A 26,032-nucleotide genomic window follows, 5' to 3' on the forward strand; every position below is an offset into this window, starting at 1 on the left:
CTAGTGCTTCCAAGCATGCATGAGAGATGGGAGACCATCAGGCCCACACCGAGGAAACATATAATGTCCTCTAAGCAAAGGCCGTCTGGCCTCCGTGAGGAATAAAAATATATTGTTGTCGGTAAAGGGGCCTATACAGCCCACACCGAAGGAAAAAATGCAGTTCTCTTTAAATAGGTCAACTGGCCCCTTATGAGGAACAAATACTATTTTCCATACAAAATTCTGGCTGACCATCACCGATTTAGTCGAAACTGCTCCCTAATAATGAAGTCGGCCTGGCACTCTCTACAGAAGCAGAAACTTGTTTTTCTACCGAGCACTATCTGACACACAACAGGGGCACGCCAGAAGGGATCCTGTATAGAGGAGCCTGTCTAGATCACAGGCAGAGAAATATACTGCTCTCTGTGCAGTGGCCTGTTTGGATCACTTCAAAGGAACATACATTATTCTCTATAGCCAAGCCTGTCTAGCCCTCACTGAGGAGGCCGACATTCCTCACTAACAGGGTCTCACTAACAATGTCCTCTTATGCAGAGGCTTGTCTGGACCTCATTAACTGATCCGATTATTTTCTCTGGACAGAGGAGGCCTGCCTGAACGTCAGTGAGGGAAAAGGCATTGTTGTCTATGTAGGCATGTCAGGCTTCATGGAGGAAACATTTTGCTCTCTATACAGAGATGCGTCTGGCATTCGCTGAAGGAACGGACACTGCTACAAAAGCTACCTCACAGCATCTTGCTCCATGATCCTCTCCAGTGTATATAGCCAGGAGGCCAAACCCATTCTTGAAAGGTGCCACCTGGAATATCTAGGCCACGTCGCCACATGTATGGAAAGGTTGTCATCGGTGGGAGACCAATTAAAAGGCCCGTCCAGCCATAGCATCTCAACCTGATCAGATTCAATAAACTCCTGGTCCTCAAACGAATACAGTGGAACCAGACAATCAAACATATGTTGTTACTATGGAATATGTGTGAGGTTATTTTGAGTAATTTGAGTCATTTCCCAATAACAGTACATCATTTGAGTCGCCAGCATTTGCGGTGTTCCATATTTTTTTTTTGTAATTTACGTTTCCTTCCCGAGTTATTAAGACTTTTTCACAGAATTGCTTCGCTTTGTTCCATAGCTACTCAACACTTTATGAAGGGTTCAGTCGATAGGATCTAGGTGTAGTTTGCACTTCACAAAACTAGCAAATACATAGTCCGTAAACTTACAGTAGATTTTACCTCTGCAATCTTCAACCGCCTTGTCTGTATAGCCTCCTTCAGGTACCGTCAGGCCTTTCCGAATTGGCATATAATTGAGTGCTTCCTGTCGCGTTACGTGTAAGGCGTCACTACCGTGACAGCAGTGTCCCCCCCTCACTGGGCAAAATAAAGGGCAAGATGGACCCTAGCACTAATAAGTTATCCTGTGCCGGGTGAAAAGTGGAGCACGAAGCAAAGTACCTTGAGAGAGTGTAAAGGGGGATAAAGGAGCACATGTCCACCGGAAGTAGTAAAAAAAAAAAGACCGAAGAGAGAGAGATGTCAGTGCTTCAATTGCAGACAATTTTATTTTAGGTTTTGAGATAACAGATACTGTTTTATGCCCATTCTGTAAGATTTGGGAGAGGGGCCAACGTTTACATGTTTGATGCTGATACTTCGTATCCCATTTATTTATAACATCAGATGCAGCAAGTAAATTTCACACAGACTTTTGGGACATTTTATAATTTTCAATAACTTATTGGACTATAGCACCACTATTTACTTTTTTTGTACCAGAAAGTTCCCGATGACTGCCACTAACGTCCTTTAAATAGTTGCCCGTGAAATCGAACATGTGTGAACAAAAGGCACTACATAAAAGGAATCTTTGAGTTTTGATCTTCAGATACGGCCAGATATGCCTGACGCTGGGTGTTTTTGAAGATGCCTCACTGTGAGTGTGAAAACAGCCAGAGACCATTATGGTTCAGCACTGTTGGTTCACTGACGTCTCGCTTTAAACATAGTGGTGATGCAAAACTCATCAACTTTTCCCACAGTAGCTCAAGTTGGGTGCATGTATATATTTTGTTTCTAAAATACCCCACCTGGTAAACTTAAACAGGCTTATTTCCAAATATCTCACAGTTCTCACTTGATACTATTGTGCTAAAGCGCCTGCAGAAGGGATATGAGTCACTGGGAGATTGCCTTATTTTCCAGGAACCCCATATTATCATCAAATGAAGGAACAGGTTTTAGAGCCCACGTATATTTGTTCCAGGGTCATAACTTAAACACTATACCACGCCTCACCTCCCTTTGATCCATCATGATCAATATTGTACCATTGCCATACATTACTCCCAATATACATTCCCGCATCTGAATCCAGCCTGCAAAAATCCCCTGGCACAGTCAACAGAGAAAGCGGATTTCTTTTGTGTGGTTAAATCCAAGCGGTCCCGGGTGGCAGCAGTAATCCCTTACAAATATTGTTATCTTCCACGTTACAGAAAATCGCCCTGGTGTTAGCGGGGCTCACAATTTGTGCACTACAGTTCTTTGCAAACACTGGTTTGTCCAGTACTCTATGGGCCCATCCTACTTTCCAGCAATCACTGTGACACCCAATGCTTGCTGGGCCTGTCCCAAAGGGCAAAGTTGAGTTTCTTGCCTTTGATTGTGTTGTGTGTGAGACCATCAAGTTGCAATAGGATAAGGGGGTTGATTTACGCCAACGCTGTAAGGTGTGCAGTCCATCCCTTTAATGGTGCCAAACAAACCTCTAAGGTCATCGAGCGATTGAACCACTGTGGAACAGTGCCAGGCGAAGGTGAAGGGCATTCCTGCTTTGGCCAGTGGTTGGTACTTCCTCGGTCAGTATCTGCTGTTTCCAGTTGTGGGAAGGAGTGTGGCTTTAATGGAAGCCACAAAGCTCATGTCTAGACCCAACGGACTTCGCAAAGCAAACTAATCCTAACAACGAAAAGGAAACGAGACCTAAAAAGTGGCATTGAAAGCGATCGCGAAAGTGAAAGCAATCGCAAGCAAAGAAGCCTGCGAGTGGTGCACGCGCCACAGAGAAACATATGGTTTCAATTATCGCGCCCATGTCTGGGCACGATAATTGGAAACATATGCTGCTGCTGCGCGTAACAGACACCAATAGGCCATGGGCGGAGCAATGCGCCCGCCTTTGGCCTATTGCGTGCTGTCTTTGTAAAAAACACGCACGCAAAGGCCAATAGTGTGCCCCAAAAGGAAAACCACACGCTCATGCTTGTGCGATTCCTAGGTCAGTTTCTGAAACCCCCTACAAAATGTCTTGCGCTGCGCGAGCAGTGCTACGCACTGCAACGCTAGGCGCAAGACCTAAAAACAAATCAGCATTAGGTTGTTTGATCTCTTAGTGGATCCATACCAACTATGGGACTCATTTACAAGCCTTTTGCACTGCCGGTACGTCACTTTTTGTGACGCACCGGCGGCGCAGTGTGTCTGCCCATATTTACAAGGCCAGCTAAATTCAACCGTGTGATTTTCATGGCTTTATAAATATGAGCCCCTTTCACGCATTAATCTGAGTGGACGGGGCGTTCCATGGGTGTTTTTGCGGGTGCTCTGATGCAACATCCATGAAACTGGCACATTCCTAGATTTACAAAGTGTTGTAAACCTTGGGAATTAATATGACTCCTATGCATCCCCAGGGGAGGTGTAGAAGTGGCGCAATGAGGAAAAATACTTTTATTTCTCCTTGTTTTTTTCTCCTTCTATGAGTGCTGCACTCTGCAACATGCATAGAAAGAGGAGAATGCCATCAATGATTGTTTTTGTACATAAGGTATCCCTTCCTGCACAAAAACAATTGTCCCTGCAATGCAGGCACCCTTGCAACATGGCACAAGGGTGCCTGCACTGGCACCTGGCAGCCAACAGTGCTCCACGCAGGGGAAAGCACTTGGATGCGTTGTATTGCTGTTAATACGACACATCCCTGTGCTTTTAAAATGAAGCAGCTGTTAGCAGCAAAATGGTTTGTGGCGCCGCACTCTGTCATTTTGTGAAAATGAGGCCCTCTGGGCCTGATAACGAAAGGTTTTTTGCCAGTGCTTAATTGGAGCCGGTAGGTGCCAACTGTACTTATTTTTGGGTATCGGCATCTACTTTTCTGCATCAGATATTCACAGAGAGCAAGAGGGAGAAAAAGACAGATCATAAAGATGGAGGAAGGGAAAGACAGCAAAACTGTCACAAAGGAAGAAATCTGGAACCTGCAAGAGAGAGATGAAGGGTCTGCAATTACGAAAAGGTTTTGTGACTACAAAATACATATTATGGAGTTTTAGTGTCTCATGAAATAGCATGTATCACAAATAGAAGGGGGCTTGAAAGGGGCGTCCTTGTTCTATTTGCAATTCCAAGTGGAATAATTTGATTGTTAGTAACCACAATTGCAGTCCCCTACACATTGAATATGACTTTTGTGAGAGTTTCATCAATGTTATCCCAAACACATTAATTCTGGGTAGTCTTTGTCCCGTAGGAACGTATGTCTTCGATGGTTTTACCCTAAACGTGATGAGTGAGACTTAATAGATCCTACAACCCTTCTAAAATTTTCATTTCCATAGTCAAAAACGTTCTTGCACCCACTGCCTGTCCAACTATATTAAATGTAGCTTCCTTTTCCAGAAAGAAATCTTAAAAATATATGCTTCCTTTTCTCTTCAGCCTGGCTTAGATTTCCTTTCCATTTTCAACAGTGTTTCAGATCCCGAGATATCCTCTAAGGTGGGAAATTTGAGGGAATGTTCATCAGAGAAGAACCTTGACCAGATACATAACATAAGATCGAGTTCTCCCTTTGAGCCTTGTCAGGCTCTGCTCATATACATTGGTGAAGTTGCATTGGTCCTAGCTTGAGGCTTCGCTGTAATGTTTCTTTGAGGTCTTGTTCTGTTTTGGACTCTACGAAATTTTAATTACACTGGCGTAAGTCATGTAATTTAGCGAATTTGATGTTATACTTGTTATGTGAAATTCTCAAATTAATGCAATTTACCACAAACACACAGGAACAAAAGCTGTTTGCTGTGCTCTCGTTTAAGTGCAGCCACACACCCAAAATGTATATGCGTATGCAGTTTGTGCTAAAATATAGCATGAAATGAAGGATTTGTTTTTCGCGTAAGTATGCATAATGTCGCTTTAATTTTTCACATTTATGCAAAAACTAATTCCGCACCTTTTTCACACCCCAAGTTCTGTTCCATCTGATTGGAAACATGTGCAAGTCGCCCCCCTATTGAAAAAAAATTCATCTGATCAAACAATCCCAACAAACTTTAGACCAATCTCTCTTCTATCTTTCTCTAGCAAACTGAAGAATTTGCTTGCTCAAGTCCCTCTGTTCATAATGTCATCCACAGGAAAGGACCTCTTTCTCTCCAATCTAAATTCTAGATTTACTCATTATGCTTCCAATCACCTCATCTCATTCTGTCTCTGTCTCTCAAGAGAAGTGATGTGGTCAGTCGATCTTTCTGTTTCTTGGCCAGTAAACACTGGAAGTCTCTGCTTCTTAACATTAGGGCTATCTCAAATTCTTCATTCTTCAAAACACATCTCCCAAAGTGTCTTTTTGCTCTATGAACATTCTTCCTCTGCTTTGCTATCTTTTTGATCGCAGCCCTAGGATGCACCTCGGTGTACCAATCACACTTAAGAAATACCCCTGCATAGACACGGACTAGGTTATGCTCTGCTGGTAATAATTTATCAAAATACAGTTCTCATAAATAATTTTATTTGAAATATAAAAATGTAGTACCTGAATAAAAACATTTTTACACTTTTAGAAAGACAGGTCTGACATAAAATAAGAGCATAATGGATGAGAAAATCTAAAACGTGTAAAGAAATATGAGGTCACAGTGGACACACTATCAGTTACAGCTTGCATTTGCAAGTTTTCCGAACCAGAAATCTAATTTAATATCCTACATAACTTTGTTACAACTATACGTGATAGGACCAATTCACAAAGGCATACATGAGTATGGGAAGTAGTACTCCTGTGGGTGTACTTCAAGCATTCCTAAATGCCATTGTGAATTGGTCCTAAATCATTGAGAACTGGACTATCCAGGGAAATATTCATATTCAGTTTGTAGCAAAAGAAAGGACAGTGTCCTCTTTACACTTTCACTAATGGAGAGTTGGACATTTTGTGTTGATTCACAAAGTCATTTCAAAGTATTGGTAGTAGCTCTTCTGTAGCTCTGCTTCACATACTGCTACATGCCTTTGCAAATTGGCCTCAATGTTTGTAAATGCATTAGTCTACCCTAGTTTCCACAGCAACAAGAAATGAAAGACTCCTTGTTAATCAGATTTGCCGAATGACAAACCATGCCAACTACGGCAAACACTGAACATGTCAGGAAAAGAATCAGATCAAGGAACTGTTTTAATGATAAACAAATTAAATAAAAGATTAACAAAACCAATAAAAACCAGTTAAGTATAATGCAAGTTACTTTATAGACAAAACTGAACATTTTTCCTGAATTTACACAGTCATCAATAGTTTTAGAAAATAGAATGGTAGAAAAAAACTCATTAAAATGAAATACTAAGGTGATATAGACAACTAATCAAGATAGAAATCCAGTACCTTCTACTTCAGATGCAATGTGAGAGAAATGATGGTAAAATGTTAACCACTGGCTACTCAAGTGCTTCTAATGTTAAGATAATGCCTGAAACATTGTTATAAGCCAATTTTAAGAATCAAGAGGCATTATTATTATTATTTGTGTAGGCTTCTTCATACCAAAGGAAGATTTAAAAACATTGACCAAGACAACGAAGAAGATTGCATACAGAGCACGAAAGAAGATGTCAGTGACAATAATCTGACTGTCATTTGTCTTCTTATGAATACATATTTGCATTCAGTGAGCATAAAAATGAATAATGTTATAGAGATATATATTCAAGGGAGTACACAGATAGCACTATTTAATTTCTCCAATTCACTATATGGTTTATTTCCTCAGAAATAAACATTGCTATGTTATATAAAAGTGACAGTAACTTTTACCTTGTGGAGATGTCAAAGACAACTATATTTTGGAGGTTTTATTGTGAATCACATTTCTTATATAGTCCCCTTCAGTTACCACGCCATCAGACTCAACATGCTGAATTGCGTTAGTAGGTTGTTAGTAATTATTTTCGTTTCCTCCTTTATGCCACCTGAAGTGTTCTCCAAAATCTATCATAAATAACATTAGAACATTGATTTGTTGAGAGCTCTATTAAAGAGAATGAACTAGCTCTAAGCATATAATGGCTGGTGTAAGTTTTCTGCTCCAACATTCCAATGTTTGTTAATCCCTTTTAAAGTAAGAACATTTAACCCTTAGCTGTTGGAACATATTAATAGCCTTATAGCCCTTCTTCAGAGGGCTATACCAGTTGACCCTCTCCTTCATTATACGTCATTGCCGCTGCCAGTATAGTCCTCAGCAGCAGGCTATAAAGCTATATTTTCTCTGATGGCCTTCTAGCCTATCCACTTAATTTGACAGCTTGAACTCGGAGTTTGTTCCTCCGTTAGTACAGCAATCTTCTAACTTTGTATTGCCGGGAGATGTTAACATTAAGCGTGATCGGGGCTACAGGTCAGTAAACAAGAATCTAATTGAGACCATGGCCTCAGTCAGCTTCCTCCACTCATAAAGCTAGCAACAATCATGACTTAATTTTCATCTCACAAAATCTAGAATCCTACACTATTCCCATAGTTCTCCCATGGCACCAATCTCCTTGCAAAACCTTTCTCCTTATTGTCAGGTCCTTTTTCTTGTCCCTTTTCTAAAGTAACCAGTGAGAACTTTGGCAGAGTTTAAGGCATTCATCCCACCCCTGCTACTATGGGACCTGATATCAGGCTTCTTGTCACACTTGATCATATTACCCTTCATAGCCAAAATTGTTCCCTGAGAAACACTCCTTATGCACCCTAGAAAGTAATTGGAAAATTTCCCTTTCAGGAACAAGCTCATTATGACAGGTTTACAACCTATAGCAAACTATGCAGGAAAACCAAACTGGTTATTATGTGACTGTGATTCAAGATGAGTTAAATTCCCATATAAATGGTTTTAAGCTGTTTTTTTCACCCTGCAGTATTGCCTCCTCTATCCTTCCTTCACAGGAACTCTGAGATTCTCTTTTTACTTTGAAGATAAAATCCTAAAGACTCTAAATTTCCTTAGCAGGAATTTGCCCTTAAGGTTTGTCACTGAAACAACAGCTACCCTCCAGTCCCACCCCAGGTATCCCCTGTTCTATATAAGTTTTTATCCGATGAGTCTGGATTATTTATTGTCCCATACACTCATCACTAGATCACGATCTCTAGATTACCTTTGGGCTCCCTGGTTTTGCGATCTGTGCTTAGTGCTGTAGTTCCACAACTTCTCAATTGTATAACAATTCTCTGTCTCTGGAAACATTCCCTAGAGCTTGGAAAAAGGGACTGGTCATTCTATTGTTGAAAAAGACCATGGCTGGTTCTTCAGCCCTTGCTAACTAACAACCTATTTCACCACTGCCTGTCTGTCTAACATTCAGAAAAATGAAATAAATATTCACCTCTCTGCTTTTATTGAATTCAAGTACCCCTCTCACATGCCTACAATTTGATCTAGCACCAAAGAGAATTGACCAGGTGGTACTTCTAAAACCTTTGATAAACTTGGCGGCAGCTCTAGACGACACTGGAATTGATGCCCTATAGAGAAGTGGAGAAGCTTTGGTGGCGTTAATCAGTATTGACAAATGAGTTTGCGCCCGTCCCATGGCTTAGAAATATAAAAGTTCTGTGTGAGTCGGTTAAGATGGAGGAGGTTTGGCATTCCTCTGCTTCAATGACGAAAGGTACCTTTCTAAAATTGAAGCAAGATTTTTGGGAATTTATGTTGGATTAAACCTGGAAATACCAAAAAGTGGGGAGTATCACCAAGAAATCCCTCAACCACAAATGTTCTTTTTTGGCTTCAAACCCTCGAACCATACGTGGACAGGATCCAGCCCTCCCAAGCGAAAAGCTTGTGAACAAAGTTTAGACATTGCACCTTGCCATTAAAATCTTTTACATGCATATGGAACAAGAGTTGCTACCAGTCTTTTCATTGCCCTTTTTGCCTACAGTCACAAGAACCAGTGGAACATATGTTCTACTTCTGCCCCAAAGAATGTGAATCATTCCTGTGTGTAAGCAAATGGGTTCAGTTCATTACTGGAAAGCTTCTAGGATTCTGAGGTGTGACACAAGGAGTACATTGTGTCTGCTGGCTCTAGAATATTATCTTGGGCATGGAGAATTAGAGCCAATGAGCTATATGTAGGCTATCCTGTTTTAGGTTAAGCCCCATAATAACTGATAAAACCCCACCAAAAGGTAAGTAGCCCTCACCATTTTGTAAACATATAAACACAATCACAAACTAAATGCCATTCAAAGAAAGAAAAAGGAGAGTGAAAGAGTCATTTTATTTTTTCCTGAAGGATATACAATACAATGTAACTTTGTTATATAAGATAGCAGCAAGAAAGACTGTGCTAACTTTATTCTGCCTGAGTTTTGTTGTTTAGGGATGTTCCCAAAATATTGGGCCACATGCATCAAAGTAAGGAATTCCAATTCCTAAATTGCAATTTTTAAGGAATTGCAATTTAGGAATCGCAATTCCTTATGCATGTAGGAATCGCAAAACAAATTATGATTCCTACACGTTCCTTATTTGCGACTCACAAATTGCGATACGCAATTAAGGAATGGCTTCCCATTCATTCCTGAATGGGATTGCATGCGCAATTTGCGAGTACAAAATAGGTACTCGCAAATTACGCATGCAATTTGATGTACCCCCCAAAATAGGTAGCTATGCACTTGTGGTGCACACAATGCACTTTGGAAAAAACATTTATTTGCATTTTTTAAAGGAATTGCAAATTACCATCAACTTGAAGTTGATGGTAATTTGCGATTCTAAATTGCAAAAATGCAATTTGCGATTGCATAATGCATCGCATTTAGGGGATCACAATTTGCGATTCCGTAACTGCTTTTGCAATTAAGGGAATCGAAAAAAATGTGATTTCCTTCATTGTGAATTGCAAAAAAGGTACATGCATCTCAAAAGGCCATTTTGTGATCGCAAATTTCCTAATTTTGCGATTCGCACTACTTGCGATCGCAAAATGGTTTGATGCATGTGCCCCATTGTGTCTTCTTCCTTTTGCTTTTTTCAGTTTTGTGGCCTTTGGTCTAAAGATGCAGGGTTTAGAAGCATGCTTTAGGTCATTTTTAATTATTTTATAAATTGTAGAGATTCAGGAAATATTAAAATCATGTTTGATATTTTGGGTACATTTGATCCTTTCACTGATAGATAAAATGGCTAGTTTCATAAGAATCTTTCCAAATATGTACCATCACATTTACCCACAGACAGAGAATGGGTTATACACTCTGATACCTCAGCCCTCTTTTTTTGTGAGTCGGTATTGATAGTAAGTGAATTGCCAAACACCCCAGAAAAATTCAACGCAAGGTGTAGTGACAGGTATATGTGAAAAGAGTACTGTCACCAAGCATCTGGGATTGTGGTGAAAACATGACACCAAACTTTTGGAAAACATGGAACGCTGCTGTAAAACAATTCTTGCCAAGTTCAACAAAGACTGGAGTGATATTGTTTGTATTTTCAGTGATTCCGCAATATATATGAAACAGTTGTATGTTGACCTGTAAAAAGTGATACCCGAGCCGAAGTGCTTTTCTGTAAGAGATCATTGCTGCATGCTAGATGGTATGCTGAAAGTATCTTTACAATCTTCAGAGTTAATGAATAATGCTTCTGACTGTAGTCCATTCTGGTCATCCCAACTGTGTCATAGAGCCAATGGTTCTCAGTCCTGGAGGCCGGGAATGCTATATTATCCATGTGGCAACCATTTACAGACATTTTGATTTTGCTTAGTGATGATGCCAAAGGCAAGATATGTGAGGATCTCTGGTCGTATAATGATAGTAATGTGAAAAAGTACACTCTACTGCATTCTTAGATTTTTACAAGAAAACATGACTTCTGTAGTGGACATAATAAAAAAACTGGAGTCTGAAAACACCCTTGTCTATCAAGTGTTCAGCGTAATTGGTGTAGATGTGAAACATCTCCTTGAGAGTAGACTGGACAACCCTTATAATGACTTTGGCACTGCAACATGTTCCATGGTAGAATCCTTGTCACTTGGTAAGCAAATAAATGCTGAGGGGCAATCCATGAATTTTGATTTTTCAATGCGTACAAAGACTCATAGAAAAGTCTCTTCATCGACCATGTCATTTGATGTCAATGAAGCCACACTGTGGTACTTTGCACAAGTTCTAGATCCCTTCCATAAGGGGAATTTTCACCAGACTGTGAAAAGTACTGTTTTATTGTTGACCGCTTCAATAACTCTGAAGGCATATGCTTCTTGTTCAATGCATATGTTGCAGAACCTGCCCCAGAGAATCGCAGAGTTAGCAGATTGGGTACTGGATGCTTTGGCATTGCCAGTCTCAAGTGCCAATGTTGAGAAGGCCTTTTCACAGATAGAAGCTTACATGGGAAGGAAAGAGCAAGCCACATGACCAAAACCTCACTGAAGAAGTATTGTTTGGTGCACCACAATAAGTTTGATTTGTAAAAATGTATTTGGACCTCATATACATTGTACGCACACTGTCTAAATACCATGCACTATCAATGCAGAAAGCAAGCAATGAAGAAGCAAAATGTTCCATAAACACTAAAAAAACACTGTTTCTGTTGTTTTCCATGCCACGAAAATATGTAACCACTGATAACCACTGTTTTTAAGGTATTGAATTCACTGGGAAAAAAAACCACCAGAATTGACCAAAAACAGGAATTGAAAACAGGAAACCCTAGCTATATGTGATAATATAGCTGGAAGGCTCTATGGTCCCAATGTGTATGTTCTCATTATAAGCTGTATTCGTATCTTAAACATTGTTGCTGCCAGTTTAAACTTTTTAAAATATGTATATCCATGTGAACTTTTAGGAAGGTTTTCCAGAAGTGTGTACCGTATTGTTTAAATGTGACAAGATATTTTAATGTTTTAACTGGTTTATGTATGTACTTTTATGGTTTTACAAGCCAAAATAAAGTATTATTGAGAATTCAGGGTTGTTCTGGATGGCTTTCAGGACTGAAACAGCATTACACCATCTGGATGATGCTAGCTAAAGGAGGCTACGCAGAGTTTGATTCTTTTTGACTTAATTGTTGCCTCTGGCACTTTTTGTCACACCATCCCCTATCAAATAGGCTCTATATGCATCAAATAGGCTCTATATGCATCAGACTGGCTAACTTCTTATTTGAAAGATGACAGTTTTTCACCTTGCTGATCCCAGCCTTGATGCGGGGTACCAAAGTTATCTTCTCACAGCCCTAAGCTCTTGAATATCTTTGTTACCCCACTGGTGGAGCTCATTCAGAGCTATGTCTTTTCCCTGATGTCCTATTTTAATGAAAAGCAAATTGCAGTCTCCTCTGCTGACTAGCTCAATTGCCCTCCTCTCTTCTCTGTAACATCTCATCTTAGAAATCTGCTTTGGCTGCCTGCGCTCATCAAAAAACTTGGCCCTGACTTTATTTAATCAAGAATTATAGACATTTCAGCAAGGAGAGCTCTTCATTCAAGAGGCACCATTTTTGCTTAGCGTTCTTGAGTTCTTACTCTAGAGCAGGTGCCAGAGCTTTTTCTAGTTAGTGCTTAAGTTGTGAATTCTTTGCCCACTATGCTTCACTAAGAATGCAACCATCTCAAGTTCTGTAGGGGTTTAAAGACTTGGCTTTTACAATAACCTTCTTCCTCTTTTCCAGCTTTCCAGTGCCAGCACACCCGCCCGAGAATCAATTTGTGCTCTTTGATATCTACTTTATCATCATCATGACCATCAAGACATTAATTAGAATGGAAACATCCACAAGAGTCATTGAAATGGTGACATCTGGAAAGCTACCCTGTTGGAACACACTAAATCGCCACATTGGCACAGGACAAATCTGATAAAACTAAAAAATAGTAGGGAGGGAGGCGAGGCTGAATACGAATCAAAGTTATAAAGCAGCTGCTTCTTTGTCTACAATGGTTTTTTAAAAAAAGGGTTTCAAACTCTCAATTGCTTTCTCTAGAAGAGGCACAAAATATACATACTCTCACTGTTTGTCTGCTTTTCCCCATATAAATTAGAGCTTTATAATAATATTATATACCCCCCTCAAATATTTGAAGGAAAAAACACATTGAGAAATTGTTTACAAATTGGATTATGAAGAACTAAGACAGACAGTTGTAGTTCTGGGCAATGAATTGTATTGTCATGGCCCTTATTAAACGTATAATTTTTTGTGTTTACCTCTTTGGTTCGCTGGCCTGAGACAATCTCCATGACTAGAGTTCTTTCAGCTTCAACGCTCTCTTCATCTCCCTCTGGTTCATCAAGGTTGGAGCACACCCTATCATTCTTTGGAGGAATCCTGTGTGAATGACAAAGATTACCTCATAAATTTGGCATTGCCTGATTTCTGACTGGCTCTGTTACCAAAATGTTCTAGGCAGATAATGATAGGCAACCAGAAAAATGTATATAATTTCTAGAGAAATGAATCTATAAGCCAGGTGCAGCATTCTTTTCATATATTTCAGTTATTCATGGTAACTCTGCTAGGGAAGGTGGTAGTGTAAAGTAATTAGGACACCCATTTTCGAGGTGCAGGCAAGGCCACTTTATGACATGGAAGGTCACTAATCAGTATAACTATTTCTTCTTTTGCTCACCAAGAGAAAGGTGCTGACCTAACCAGCCAACATTTTCTGTGTTCCCAGCATGCACACCAATCACCTGCTGATTCGCTGGAGTAAGTGCATGAAGGAGTGAATGACTGAACATAAATAGTGCTAACATGATCCACCTCCCCTCAAAGCCCATGAATTTTGCTTCGACATCCACCATGTTGGGTACAATTTCAAAATTATATAGACCATAAAATGAATAAAAGACTTAAAATGGTACAGAAGGCCTCTCCAAAGCTTAGAACAGCTACCAATAATATCCTGTGCTAGAATTTACTCCTACTTTGATGGACCATTGGTGTGTTGCATATGTATAGAGTATGCTACTGTTGGATTTCAAGGACGAATCAAAGAATTCTGATGAAGCTTCCACACCCAGTAGCCAAAAATATTTTACATTTTGTCTGTAGTGTAAATATATATTTGTCTATTTGCATACCACCTTTTGAACTTTTAAGTGTTTTTCAAACATGTTTTGTACTAATATTGATTAAGAAATGTGGCAATTGTTTGTTAAAAAGAGAACTTTAATTTTCTGTGCTCTCAGCATTCTTTTTGCCATGCAGTTACAGAGGACCGATGAACAGTTGTCCTCCAACAGCGCTCTGTAAAAAAGAAAACTATTATGGGGTAAAATTGCCATTTTGATAAATCAGGTCTATGGGACTATCTAGGAGAGTGCATTTATGAGTAAGGAAATAACTAGGACACCTGTAGGATTTGCTTCACATACTCATAAATCCAATTCAGATAAGTACGAGCAAAGATCTTTCATGCTTGCAGAACTCCACATATGTATGTCTAAATCTTAGGTGTAAACGTGGGCATGACAGGAAAAAATGGCTGGAAAATGTGGTCTATCAACTGCATATTTGGAGGGAAGGGAAACTTAAGAAAAAGCAAAAGGACAGATATGCAATTTGAAAACCTGTCGGAAACTAGAACCTGATTGCTGTGTTCCCCCACTTGTTGCCCCCATTTTTTAGTACTAGGTGCTGGTTTTCTGACTCTAATTGTGTCCTGGGCTATGATAACCAGGCCCAGGGCCTGTGCTCTGATTAAAAGTAAATGGAAATTAGGTATAATACAATTGGCAATGACAGACCCCTGTAAGTCCCTAGTATATAATAAGGCAAGGGGGATTTAAACTACCTATAAGTCCTTAGTATATAATGGGGCAGGGAAGGTTAGAGGCCCAGTAGATTTCTTGCACTAGAGGGTGTACTACTGGGGTGCCTGCTGTCATTTTAAAAAACAGCCCTACCTTGCAGACTGCTTTTAAATTGCAACAATATGGAAATTCGACATTGGATTTAAAGGTACTTTCAAAGTAGTAATCTACCTTATATTTACATATAAGTCACCCCTAAGGTCTCCCCTGTGTGCCCCAGAGGTAGGGTGCTATGTGACTATAAGAAGTGATAATATTAAAGATATTTTGTAAGCTGTGTTGAGGGAACAACTGACAAATTTGTTTTCTCCATTGTAGATAATTATGTTATGTTATTTTAATTTATTACGCACCCGAATCTTCCCGGTAAAGGTATCGCAGCACAATCAAGCGACAAAGGCACCAGCAGTTGCTAGATCAGAAAAAAGTGGTATTAAGTACATTCATGAAGAGAAAGTGATCCGAAGACGTTTTGAATATGATGTGACAATTTGTTCCAGAAATAAGGAGCCAAGTAAGAAAAAGACCTGCCACCTGAACGGGCTTTTTTAACATGAGGAACAATTAACAGTGTTTTATCACTAAATCTAAGGAGTCTAGGAGGGCAATAGTGCCTAACCTTTGAAGCTAGGTAGTAAGGGCCTTTTCCAGCCAGGGCTCTATGTGTAAGGCAACACATTTTAAAAATGATTCTCTTCCCAACCGGAAGCCAGTGTAATGTATGCTGGAGGGGAGTGGATACAGTCCTTGATGGCAAATTGTTAATGAGGCAGGCTGCGGTGTTCTGTCCCACTTGTAATTTTGAAAACAATGTCTCATTTTCCGAAGCCAACAGTACGTAACCGTAATCCAAATCGCTAATCTTTAAACCTGAACCACCGTTTTCCTCGCTGTGAGTGGGAGGAAAGGAAAGGCTCTTCTCAGTAAGCGCATAATTTGAAAACAGAAGCCTGAGGTGGACATTACCGGATATTTCATGGTAAGAGGTTGGTCCATATGGACTACCAAGTTCTTAACCACCCATTTGGGTGTGGGAGTAATGCTACGTTCGGTGAGCCACCATTCAGTGGCCCACAGTTGTCGGGCCTTGCTATACAGCATAATCTCTGTTTTTCCAGCACTCAGCTGGAGACAGTTGTCTGTCATTCGGGCAGCATGTGCTCTAATCCCAGCGAAGAAGCTTTCTTTTGCTTTGGGCTTTATCAAAGGGGATTATAAACTGTCCGAATACAATATTATTTCAAAGCCAAAGGCTCTTACAATCTTGGCCAGGGGTGTAACATGTATGTTGAAAAGCAAGGGGCTAAGACAAGAGCCCTGGGGCACCCCCTTGTCTGGCATCATAATGCGAGACTTAAAAGAACCCAAACTAATAGTTTGGGTCCTGTTGGACTGAAAATTCCCAAGCCAATTTAGCGTTGTCCCATGAGTGCCAATCTTCTATAACCTATAGAGTAACATGGGATGAGACACTGTATCGAACGCTGCAGACAAGTCAAGTAGCACTAGCATAGAAGGTATGTTAGTGTCTAAGGAACCTCTAATGTGGTCAATGACCGCTACCAAGGCTCTCTCAGTGCTATGTAAAGGTCTAAAATCCGATTGAGAGAGACCCGAGATGTTATGAACCTCAAGGTACTCTAAAAGTTGTTTGTTTATTAATCCTTCCAGAAGTTTTCCCAGCAGAGGAAGCAACAACATTGGGTGATAGTTGGAAAGGTTGGAAGGTGACGGATTTTTTTTTTTGGATCGGCCTGACCAGGGTCCCCTTCCAAGTAGCTGGAATTTTTCAAGTATAAACAGATAGATTGTATAAAGAATGAATGGCAGAGGCAACTGATTATAGAGAGAGCAGCCGAAATCTAGGAAGGGCAACTATTCAAAGGAGATCCTGATTTGGCTAAAGCCAGAGCCAGCTAAATTAGATAAGAAAAAAATGAGTCTCCAAAGGATGGGTTGGGTAGTTCTGATAGATATTGTTCACTTTTTCTTTCAAATGATTGGCTAGCAAATCACAAAGAACCTGTGATGCCTAAATGTTTTGAGAGCACGCTCTAGGATTTACAAAATCATTTTGTACTTTAACTAAAGCTTTACACAAGTTTTTAGCTTGGGGAATTTGATCAGAGATATATGTTTTCTGAGTAGACTTTACGTTGTGGTGGTAGCGCGTTAAAGCTGCTCTATACGTTTCCCTATCACAGGCACTATTTGTGCATTGCCACTGTCTTTCTAATTTTTTGCATGATGCTTTCTCAGTTTTAAGGGCTAGCATATACCAGGGCGCTTGGGTTCCATGTGTGAATTTAACACCATTGGAGAGGAGTTATCTTATCAAAAGCTGTGTTTAAAGCATTGTGATATCTAACCCTGGGCGTAGTTCGCGAAGTAGCACTACGCGAAGCTACGCAAAGTGCACTTCGCACTACGCGAGCTACGCGTAGCACTTCGCGAACTGTGTAGTAACATGTTCGCACTGTGCAAGATGTCGTTTTCAATGATTGCACAGTGCGGACAAGCAACCGGCACTGTGCAATCATTGAAAACGGCATCTTGCACAGTGCGAGCTGTAGTTTTCTGCTGCTCGAGTAGATTTTTACTCGAGCAGCAGCTTTCTCAACGCGGACTGGTAGTTTCTCATCGCGAGCGGTCGCGAGCATACGCGATCACTCGCAATGAGAAACATGACCTCCTCGCGTTGAGAATCTCGCCGGGAGGTTTATTTTCCACGCTCGCGATCGCCAACTTGATGTTGCTGATCGTGAACGAGGAAAAAGTCTCACCGGGATGTCATTTTGCTTGCTTGCGGTCGCCAACTTGACGTTGAGGACTGCAAGCAAGCAAAAAATGACCGCTGCACTACGCAACACTACGCTACGCGTGTTTGCACTGTGCTACGTGCAATTCGCGTAGTGCGAAGTAGCGCAAACTTCGCAAACTACGCGAGCGTAGCGTAGTGCTTTGCCCAGGCTTAGTGATATCCTGAGACTGCTTGCTCCACATCTGAAGTAGCTACTTTGCCGGTATGATTATATACCTTAGCGAAGGATTCCAGAGTAATTTTCCGTCAATGTCTAAATTGATTTTCAACAACTTTAGGTGTTCTGTCAATCTCAGTTGTCATAGGAATCCTAAAACTGATCAATGAATGGTCTGTCCAAAGTAAAGGTTGCAGTTGTTCACAGGCTAGAGAAGTAGAGTTGGTAAACATTAAATCCAGTGAGTTCCGTGAGGTATGCGTAGGCCCATTACCTCTTTGACGCAATCTGAGAGTGGCTAAGTCTGCAATAAGCTGACTCGCCTCTTCATTATTGGAATCTTCTGCCTGGTAATTAAAGCCACCCAACAAAAGTAACTGTTTTTGCTACCAGGACATGAGGTGCAATATATTCAATTAGGTGCTGGATGAATTCTTTTTTTGACCCCAGTGGTCGATATCCTGAAGCACCTTACCAATAGTCCTTGGAAGAAAGTTCAAGTTTAAATATACATATCTCTGCCCAGTCCACTGAGGAAGAGTCAATAATGGAGAAATTGATTGTGTTTTTAAATACTAATAGTGATCCCTCACTCTATCCTGCCCTCCCTATCCAATCTAAGCATTGCATAATTTTCCAGGAGAGGCATCATGATGGCTGAAGAGGAGACCGAGCTCAACCAGTTTTCAGTTAAGAAACCTACTTCAGGTAGCTTTGAAGAGAGCAAGTCCCAAAGTTCAACCGTATGTTCAGGTAATTACCGAACATTGACAAGAATACCATCTAAGCCATTGGAAATTGAGAAATTGGCAGGAGAAGCGGGGTGAATTGATAACTACTAAGAGTATCAGCAATCGCACTTGACTTACTCATGTCTTTTAATGCCTCCTGTGAACAATGAAATCTACGCTGTAGACAGGCTACTGTGCCGTCTAATGCAATTGGTAAAGACCTGTTACATGAAATATCTAGAGAAACTTTGACTCTATGCAAGGCATGAAATTTATCTAAGGCAGCCAAAGAGTAGTTGATTCTAGTAGGATACGGTACTAGGATTAGCTCAATAGGCTAACATGGGAATATTTCATTAAGGATAAGTATCTCTAGGAAGGAGCTAAAATGTCATTCAAGGATTTAAAATGATATGATAAATCCATCAACTTTGCACTGTTATATTTATAAAAACTATCACAGAAAAGAAGTTTTTAAACTTTACTTTTCTGTAAGCCAAAAACCAGCCTTCCAGCTGCTCTCACCTGATTGTCGAGCATCTGTCAGGCTCAGCCAAGCTGTCTGAATGAGATGTGTAGTGGCTTGCTGGAGAAGCAATGGGTTTCCTGTGGGAAGAGAACTAAAACTGCAGAACTAGAAGGCAGGAGAGAGAAAGGGTGTCTCCAAACTAGTTTTCAAAAGGAGACAGCAAAAACGTGCCTCCACATCATGCCACCCCTGCCACTCAAGAGCACTTGTAATTAATTTAAGGAGAGGAATGGAAGGGGAGTGTTAGACAATCTAAGCCATGCCAATGGGTTGGCTTAGTCGATTCTAACCTCCAAGGAGAGAATTTCTCCATGCTGCATTTTGAGAGAATAGTGTTTTCTGAGACAAGAATATGCCGCACTTTAGAGGAAGTAGTCATACACCTGGGTGGCACCCTGCATCCCATTGGTCAGGGGTGCCCCCCCTGCTTGACACCCAGAAACACAGCATAAAAAATGAAGAGTTGTCAAGCAACTCAGATCTGCTACCTGTAACTACAAGGAGAAGAGGGACTGGCCAGCTGGAAACCTGATCTGCACCTGACGGCTTTGCACTCTGAAGCACTGCACCTGCTGTCAATTCAGGGAATACAATCACTGTAACTACTTTGCCTTGCTTCAAGAAGAATTAAGGAGTCGATTCCCTGCAAGTTACAGGTGAACCAAGCCTAACTGCATCATCTCCTCCAAGAAGTCCCCATCCTGAAGTGTGTGAAGAGGACTTTCAAGGATCTGATTAGGTGCATTGTGGGAATTGGGGTCCCAACATCCCAAGGACCATTTCAGAGATTCTAGACCCCTGGATTGGTGTTGTGAACACTTTCAACCCTCAATGAGAAGTTGTGGAAGAAGATCCAGACGTTTGCTGACGTCTGAGAACTTCTTGGTAAAAGGTTCCTTAAGGATACTGACTTAACGTCAAGAGTCAAGACGGTGAACTTTAAACACAACCTGGCCTGGATTCGAGGTTCATCCCACTGAAAGCTCCGGACTCCAGACCTCCAGGATTTGACCGGGGTCTCACAAAAAACCAAGCCAACAACGTCGACGCGAATCTAGCCTGACAAATTTTGACCAAGAACTTCCGCTTAATGTATCCGACCAGTACTCCATCGTGGGTGGCCTCAAACTTTGGCTTTGTCCCAGTCAAACACATCAAGATGTCCCAAGTTGGCGCTATATGTTTTTAGGAACTAGAAGTATTTATTCTTTAACAATTTATATCTCCGATTCCCTACATTAGATTTTTGTCATTTTGGTGTCTATTTGTTCATAAAAATATAACCTATTTTGTATAAATTGGTGTTGGATTTTTATTGTGTATTGTGTCTTACTTAATTAATGTATTGGTGTTTTTAAATGCTTTACTCACCTGTCTCCTACTTTAAGCCTGCCTGCTGGTTGCCAGCTACCCAGGGTTGAGCATGGGAATAATTTATTGAATCCTTGACTGGACTTTATGTTTTGAACTAGTGGTAGGTCCCTACCAACATCTACTAATAAGCCCCTTTCCAACATTTGGTGATTGCAATAAAATGTAACAGGCACAGGGTGGGGGAATAAATTCCCCCTTTCTTGTAACAACATTAAAAAATGAATCTACTAAAATTGCAGGTGTTTGACTAGGGCACCGCAAACAATCTAAAACAAATTATAAAAACCTCAAAACAATTATGTTATGCTATGATAGTGCATAATAAAATTACATTTTACAAAATACAATAAAACATTATTTAATCTTCATTTCGAATGTTTGATAAATTAAAAATTAACGATAAGGAATTAAAAAAGGAAGAAGTTTTTGTAAATGACATTTAATTAAAAAATAAAATAAAACACACTTTGAAGTGAGATCCTAATCTCGCATATCCTAATGAAGCATGTAAAAACAGTTGCATTTAATTTGTTCCTCTAAGAATGCTTCATTTTTGTTTCTAACTATTACATTTTTTTTAATTATTTTGCAGATAGCATTACTATATGCTATGAGCATGGAAAGCAAATGAGGCATGAGAAAGGGCTTCTCTATTGCATATTGGCCACTTTAACCCCAAAAAAGGGACCACACATCACAGATGGGATGATTAAAAGTCTTTTAGTGAAAGTCAGCACAACCTGAGACTCACTAAGCAGCTAAATTGAGAAGACTAAGGCGATTTCACAAGTCTGCAGTGCAGATGGACCATCATCAGTTTGTTTACCATTGGTCAGAGGTGAAATGCCTTTGTAGATCCGTTGAGTCAAACAGATGGCATACTTTTTTCTTTTCAGTGCTCTTCATGCTAATTTTGATTGCTTTTATGTTTTTGCATTGCTTTGCTTGTGTACTTCTACCTCTGGTCCCTCTGGGACATATTGGTGCTATGCAAATACATGATAATATAACAAACATAGCCTGAATTCCTCATCAAACATTAGTGCCAAGACAAATAAGCATGCCAGATAATAGGTGCAATTGTTTTCATTGAGCATGAAATGAAATCTAGTCTTTCAAGTACATTTTACTGCACAAACCTGAAAACAGGATCTCCCTTGAATATTTTCTTTCCATATCTCATCTCCAGACACCTCAGAAGTAGAAGAAACATGATGCAATGCAGGTACGGCTAGAAAAAATAACAAGAGAAATGCCCTCAGTGGTATTAGTAGCAAAAATGGGACTCTAGTGGCACCCAACACGTGTGCCATTATCTTGAAACCTAAAAAATGCACTACATTGAGTCACCGAGGAAAAGAGATAAGATAGCATAATAGGTATATTTGTACAGTGCATGTTCACACTAAAGCTGTGTCCTGGCGCTATTGCCACATAATGGGTGTTTACTGTTACCCAATACAATAGTTTTTCATATTATATACTTTGGAAAGAGAAAAGGCCCAGTGGATCTACTGGAGTTTGAACCAGTGATCATTGGATCAAACAGAGATCCCTGGAGTGGATGCATTAGTCCACCGAGCTGCCAGACCTGACTAAACACATGCTCTAATGTCTTAATGACAATCCAGATTTTGCAGTTTGTAAATTCCATTCAACTCTGGCCTCTATTTCTAAGAAGATTGGGTTTGCTCACCTTTTACACTCCCGCTTAACAATAGATTTTAGCAGATGCTAATTGTGCATATTACTCTCCATTTATTGTGGTTGGTGATGTATCCATAGGCACAAAACTAGACTAACTACTGACACAAGTAACATTTGCACAATGGACTTTTAGCACCCAGCTTTTTCATGCAACTCTAAATGATTTCCTTAGCTATAGAAATAGGCCCACTTTAAAATTTGCTGTGCCACTGGATTCAAGCTAGACTGGTTGATATGGGATGATACCCCGAAACTGGTCCCAGGGTGCTTGTTTCTGGTCCAGGGAGGACCTGGCCTGGCAGTTTGGGTCAAACTGTTCCCATGGGGAGCAGGGTCAAGACTGTTTTGCATATGGCTGGGTCCCAACTGGGTTGGCATGGTGAGCAAAAGAACAATGAATTTAACCCAGATCTCTTGACTGGGGTGAGTGTTTAAAAGTTTCATCACTCTGTCCATCATCTTGTTGTGTTTGCTATGTTCGCTGTCAGTGGTCAAGGGTATGCCCAGACATGGCTCCCTTGCTTGCTGTGCCACTGGATTCAAGCTAGCCTGGCTGATGAGAGGTGATACCCCAAAACCAGTCCAACAATACTTGTTTCCGGTCCAGGGAGTACCTGGCCTGCTAGTTCAGACTGGACTGTTCCAATGGGGAGCAGCGTCAAGACTGATTTGAATTCCACTGGGTCCAAACTGGGGTGGCATAGTGAGCAAAATAAAGATAGATTTAACCCAGATCTCTTGATGGGGGGTGAGTGTTTGAAACGTTTCAGCACTCCGTCCATCATCTTTTTGTGTTTGCCTATTTAAAGCTCCCACTAGCCCTTCCCAGCAAGATACCTTCTCCTGTCTCCCAGACACCAAGTACAATGCAAATATAGTGCCAAGCAGATGGGAAGCCCCACTTTAGCAAAAAACAGACCAAACAAAACAAAAAACATGTAAGTCTTGAGAGATGTTATCTGCAACCTAATCAATAAATGGCTTAGTGAGGCCGGACCGGATGGCGGCAGGTTAATGGTGATGGAGAAGTGGTGATGGAGTTGCATGCTAACTCTTGATAACCACCTATTGTCTTCTTTACAGCGCTCAGTGAATTCTTATGGATTCTCCAGTCTATCATGCATGTGGGCAAGCGAGAAAGGATCTCATAGGGATTTCTTGAGCTCCAAGGAGTGAGGGATGGCTCCTGTAACCCCAATAATCCAGGTCATGCTAAGTACTTGAAGGGAAACCACAGGATTCACTTTTTTTTAGGGGGCCCATAGGGTATCTACATCAGGTGTAGTTTCAGTCACCTAACCATTCTGGTCAGTTGTTCATAATGATATATCTGGATGCAATCCTTGAACTGCTGTGCTGATGTCTGACAACACCCACATTCTTCCGATACCACCCGGCCATATCGCCATGACCAGAGAATGGTTTGGATGATGGAAGAAATAGGCCCTAGACCGAGATGGTGCCTCTTTCTAGATCTACATGTGTGTGTGTGGGGTGGGGGTGCTAGAATTTGCATCTGTGAAGGGTATGCACATTCTTTTTTCTGATGAGACAAAGATAAGGAAAAAGCTGCCTTTATCTCTGTGGATTCTCCCATGATATGAGAGTAATTTCAACATTTGTATTGTCCCTTAAAACCACATTTTTCATTGCAGTAAGTAAAGGTAAATACTGGCTATTCAACCACCCTAAATTTTGTGGCAGTCGAAAACCTTGACAGCCCTCACTCCATCAGGCTATCAGAGGAGTATGTCAGTGAGTCAGAATAATATCAGTCGCTGACATTCCTAAGGTCCGCCGATATTTAAATCAAGGGGAGGAACTTCCTTTGGTGGAGAAAGTACTCCTTACCCCCAAACTCTAAATCCACCCCTTTGTGTTTGTGTTTCTCTGATCTTTTAGCAGAGGAGACTTGCATTGTTGAATGAAGAGGAAAGGAACACTGGTCCCCATCATAAATTCAGGAACATAACTGAGTTGATGAAGCATTGACATTTTGTTTATAGTATTGATTGATATGGGTGTGGTGCGAAGGAAAGATCATTCGCAGCTCCTAGAGGGAGTGCTGCGGAGCGGTGGGGCGGGGCGGGGAAGGGGCTGGGTGGGAGGTAGTTAACTCTGGCATATGGCTGACTGGAGTTAAGTACATAAATAAATAAATAAAACAAATGTGTTTACGCGCGCGATGTACATGTACTTAACTCCGGTCGGCCGTAGGCTGGAGTTTACTATCCCCCCACCCTGCCCCTCCCCCGCCCTTCCCCACCACCTTGCAGCACTCCCTCAAGGAGCCGCGACTGGGAAAGATGTATCAAAAAAAGGAAACATTTCAGTTTTTATGAGACTTCTGTGAAATTCCTTTGCACGCCTGGTTGCGCCCCTTACTCCCATCATTTAAAGAATAATTTCAATAAAACATTCTGGGAAAACTATAGTTGAATAAACCGATTGGTTTTACAAGACAGATTATAGTAAGACACATGGGTCTATGTGAAAGGAGATAATAAGTGCCCGAAATATAGGTATCGCTTGAAATTGTGCAGTGACGCAGCATCTGTTGCAAGAAATCACATAAGCCATATTTACAAGAACATTTACTCCCTCCACACATTAACCTTCCCAAAACCCTTGCCCTCTTTTGGTCACCCTGATTCTCTTGATTTTCTAACACGGAGTCAGTGCTGTAGGAAGATGGGATTCTGTGAGAGAAACGTCGCTGATGAATTAGATCTGAATGCTGATTGAATAACAGGCCTATACATGTAATTTCTCAAAGACAGTAACCCCTTTAAAATGTCTTGTGCTGGCTAATATACAAAAAGACTTAGCAGCAGTTTGATTGAAGACTGCTGATGTGGCAGACATGGTGACTCACATTTATTCATTTATCTTATTTTCACCGTCACAGTCTAATGGGTGCCTTTTGACATCTGCATCTGCTGTGGACTCTTCCTTCACAAGGTTTACGTTTGCGGATGCAGCGCCCATCCTGTTACCAATTCAAGTTTTCCTCACACAAGTACAATTGTACTTCACGGCACACAATTTTTTTTTGCAGATTTATATAGCGCGAACTCGACCCGAAGGTATTGTTGCGCTTCACATGAACACCAGTTACATTACACTAGGATTCACATTCATTTTTGGTTGGCACGGGAGATGAAGTGATTTGAGCCGACACCGAGGCTTGAACCTGTTTCTCAACTCCAAAATCGGCAGCTCTGACTGTAAGGCCACAACCTCTCGATCCAGCCTTCTCTGACAATCAGTCATGGTAGCTTTCTTGATTCTCCAGGTCACTGGAGGTAAATGGGACACACCCTTTACAACGCAGTCATTACATCGCACTACATTTACAACGCAGCCATTACATCGCAATATCCTTTACAACGCATGTCACTACAACTCAGCCATTACATTGCATGTCACTACAATGCATGACACTACAATGCATGTCACTATAATGCAGGCATTACATCGCATGTCATTACAACGCATACCATTACAACGCATATAACCCCTACACTAGCCAACACTTACCCTACTGTTGCACCCCCTGAGTTAGATTAGTAATTTTTACCCTACACTATCCAACATT

General features: G+C 40.8%; 1 protein-coding gene across 5 annotated transcripts in view; it reads right to left on the bottom strand.

The window, feature by feature from the left end:
- LOC146810317 (ATP-binding cassette sub-family A member 10-like) overlaps positions 1-26,032 on the bottom strand; it is a 1,555,322-nt gene that overhangs the window by 206,027 nt on the left and 1,323,263 nt on the right. For all 5 annotated transcript variants that reach the window (XM_085617313.1, XM_085617310.1, XM_085617311.1 and 2 more), the window contains 2 exons: positions 21,867-21,958; positions 13,508-13,628 (listed from right to left, as the gene is read on the bottom strand). In XM_085617313.1, coding sequence (XP_085473439.1) covers positions 13,508-13,628; positions 21,867-21,958 — 213 coding nt within the window. The remainder of the gene's footprint in view (positions 1-13,507; positions 13,629-21,866; positions 21,959-26,032) is intronic.

This window comes from Triturus cristatus, chromosome 7 (assembly GCF_964204655.1).
Source record: "Triturus cristatus chromosome 7, aTriCri1.1, whole genome shotgun sequence".
Classification (NCBI taxonomy): Eukaryota; Metazoa; Chordata; class Amphibia; order Caudata; family Salamandridae; genus Triturus; species Triturus cristatus.